Below are 2,667 nucleotides of genomic sequence, written 5' to 3' on the forward strand. Positions count from 1 at the left end.
AGAATGTTGGTCTGTGGGGAAAGGAAGGGGCAAAGTCCTTCCCAACTTGGGGGTGGGGGAGGGTCAGTAATGAGGAGGAGGAGACCCACCCAGGGGTCTCCACCCACCCAGGAGTGCATCGCTATTTGCCAGATTCCATGCTTTGCAGGCTGCCCTTACCAAACTCCTTGTATTCAGCCAACAAATATTCATGGGACACTCACAAGGTGCCAAGCTCTGCCAGGCCCAGCGTGGGCAGGATGCAAGGAAGTATAGGCTCCATCCCTGTCCTCCCGGAGGCAAAGCCTAGCGTGGACTCAGCCACGAAGGCTGAAGGAGACACAGGTGCAGGACGAGGAGAGCGTGGCCACAGCAGCAAGGGCGAGAGCTGGGGGCTCTGGGGAGGCCACACAGAGGAAGTCTGGCATCCGAGTTGGGCCTTGAAGAATGAGGAGGTGGTGGAAAGACAGGGACAATGGGGAAGGCATTTGGCTGAGGGAACAGCAAGAGCAAAGGCAGAGAGGCGTGAAATTGCGTGGAGAGTCTGAGATCTCAGCAATAAAGCTGCAGCCCAGGCAGGGGCGGGGAAGGGAGCCTTGTTCCCTAAAAAAAGCTGTGGCCATGGATGACCAGGAGGAAGGCAAGAAAGGGCTCTTGGAACACCACATTCCGGTCCTGTCTGGTCCCTCTCCCTTACCCCCTCCAGTCTGCGTCCTGGAATTTTCACCCATGGGATCCTCAGCCCAGCCCACTCTTAGACCACGGCCAGAGAATCCCGCGGGGCCTCAGAGGCCAAACTCCTCCCTGTGCCTCTCAGCCCCCACTTCTTCTCCTGGGGGGATGGAGGTCCCCCTGAGGAATTGGGGTTATCTGGGACTCACCAGAAGCAACTCCACTGCCCTACATAGCTAAATTCCCTTTGGCCCAAGAGGACTTTCGCCCAGAAGGTATCACAGCGAGGGCGAGGGTCGCTCCTCGCTGGGGTTGCTGCTGCGGACTCCAATGGACGCAAGTGGAAATAAATGAAATGGTGTTAAATATGGGAAAGGGGGATTTACGAGGCCTGTCACCGCGTCCAGCGCAGCCAGCCGGCAAGCCCCGCCCCTTTCTCGCCCACCCCAGGAAGTCGCGCCCCGCCCCCTGCCCGCAGCTCCGCCGCCGCGGGGTCCGCGCCCCGCTGCTGGGTCCGGGCAGCGCCGCAGCCCCGAGCCGCCCGGGGACTGGGTCCTCCGGGGCCAAGGCTCAGCGGAGAACGGCGGTTGCTCCCGGCCAGGGGGTCCGGGGAGGGGCTCTGAGGAACCTCAGAGCGGCCTTTTCCAGCAGGGTGCACCGGAGGTTCAGGCTGGATTCCGGAGGGTCTGGGGCTCCCTGTGCAGCTCAGGGGGCTTTGGGCCGTGGCACTATCCGGCCCACTCCAAAGACTCCACAGGGAAGGCTCTGGGCCCCGAGAACCGAGAAGTGCCCCCCGCAGAAGCCCACAGTGGGCTTGGAAGCAGAGCCTGGCTCCCCGCTGCCTGGCCCAGGGCAAGAGCCCGCTCAGCCGCGGCAGCCCGTGCGGACCACAACACAAACATTCTTCCGTCCTCTATTCTCCTCCAAATTAGGTAGCCATGGAGACAGGGCCAGGCAGCCTGACAGCCCCACGGCCTAATCCTGATTTAGTGACCGTCCCTTTAACAGCCCACCCACCCGTCCACCCACCCCTGCGCTCCGGGCCGCCGCTGGGCGCGGGCTCCAGGCCGCTCGCAGACCCTTCCCAGGCCTCCTCCGCCCAGGAGCGGCTCGGGCACCGCAGGCGCCGGGGAAGGGGGCCCACCCTTGCTAAGCACCTACTGTGCGCCCGCCCTTCTGCGGAGGACCCTCGACAGAGCAAGCTCCTAGCAAGGGAATCTCTGCGTAGAGCGAGAGGGCTCTGGGAGTGGGCCATTTTAAGGGGCTCTCTCTATAGAGCGGGGAGCTCAGAGGGTCTCCCTTGTAGCTTGTAGCCCCGGGGCGAAGGTAAGTGCAGCTTCTTGCAACGCCCTGACTCTGAGATGGGGCTACGCTCTCCCCCGGTCAGAAGAGAAGAAAGGAAGGGGGTGGGCGTTAGGGGCGCAGGGCCCGAAGTGGCCTCAGTCTCCTGTCACTGCCCCGTCACGATGCTGGGGAATCTCCGGGCCAGGAACCCAGCCCCCACCCCCTCCCACACACACACAGGGGCCGCTGGACAAAGACCTGACGGAGTGGGAGGGGCCTGCGGGCCGGCCCTCCGGCTCCGGACACAGGATCCTTCGGGGACCCGAACCCGCAGATCCCGGCTCCCCCCCCCCCAATCCCGCAGGCTCCCCCCAGAGCCGGTCGCTCGCTATTGCTGCAACCTGCGCACCAAAGCGGGCGGCGAAGAGGGTGCCCGTCGCGGCGGAGACGAGATCCCCTTGTCTGCCGTCCCCCTCCCCCCGGGAAGTGACCCTCGGCTCCCACGCACCCGCCCGGGTCTCCGGCTGGCCTTGCCCTTCGACCCCCGCCTAGTTGAACCCCGCGCCCCGCAGCCCCGGCCCTCTCCGGCCCTCACACTGCCCCGCGCCCGCGGACAAAGCTCCGGACACCCCGACCGAACGGTCACCACCCCCTGACCCCGGCCCGCCCGCGCGCTCCCGTGCCTGCCCCCGCCCGAGCCCGCAGTCCCGTACCTCGGCATCCCGGCCGGGT

General features: G+C 65.4%; 1 protein-coding gene across 1 annotated transcript in view; it reads left to right on the forward strand.

Annotated features, from left to right (window-relative positions):
* Positions 1 to 239: 239 nt before the first annotated feature.
* The window catches only part of LOC121105378 (trithorax group protein osa-like), a 7,237-nt gene continuing 4,809 nt past the window's right edge, over positions 240 to 2,667 (forward strand). The window contains exons 1-4 of the mRNA XM_040641951.1: positions 240 to 324; positions 1,130 to 1,459; positions 1,660 to 1,774; positions 2,300 to 2,576. Coding sequence (XP_040497885.1) covers positions 240 to 324; positions 1,130 to 1,459; positions 1,660 to 1,774; positions 2,300 to 2,576 — 807 coding nt within the window. The remainder of the gene's footprint in view (positions 325 to 1,129; positions 1,460 to 1,659; positions 1,775 to 2,299; positions 2,577 to 2,667) is intronic.

This window comes from Ursus maritimus, unplaced genomic scaffold, assembly GCF_017311325.1.
Source record: "Ursus maritimus isolate PB19 unplaced genomic scaffold, ASM1731132v1 scaffold_26, whole genome shotgun sequence".
NCBI lineage: Eukaryota > Metazoa > Chordata > Mammalia > Carnivora > Ursidae > Ursus > Ursus maritimus.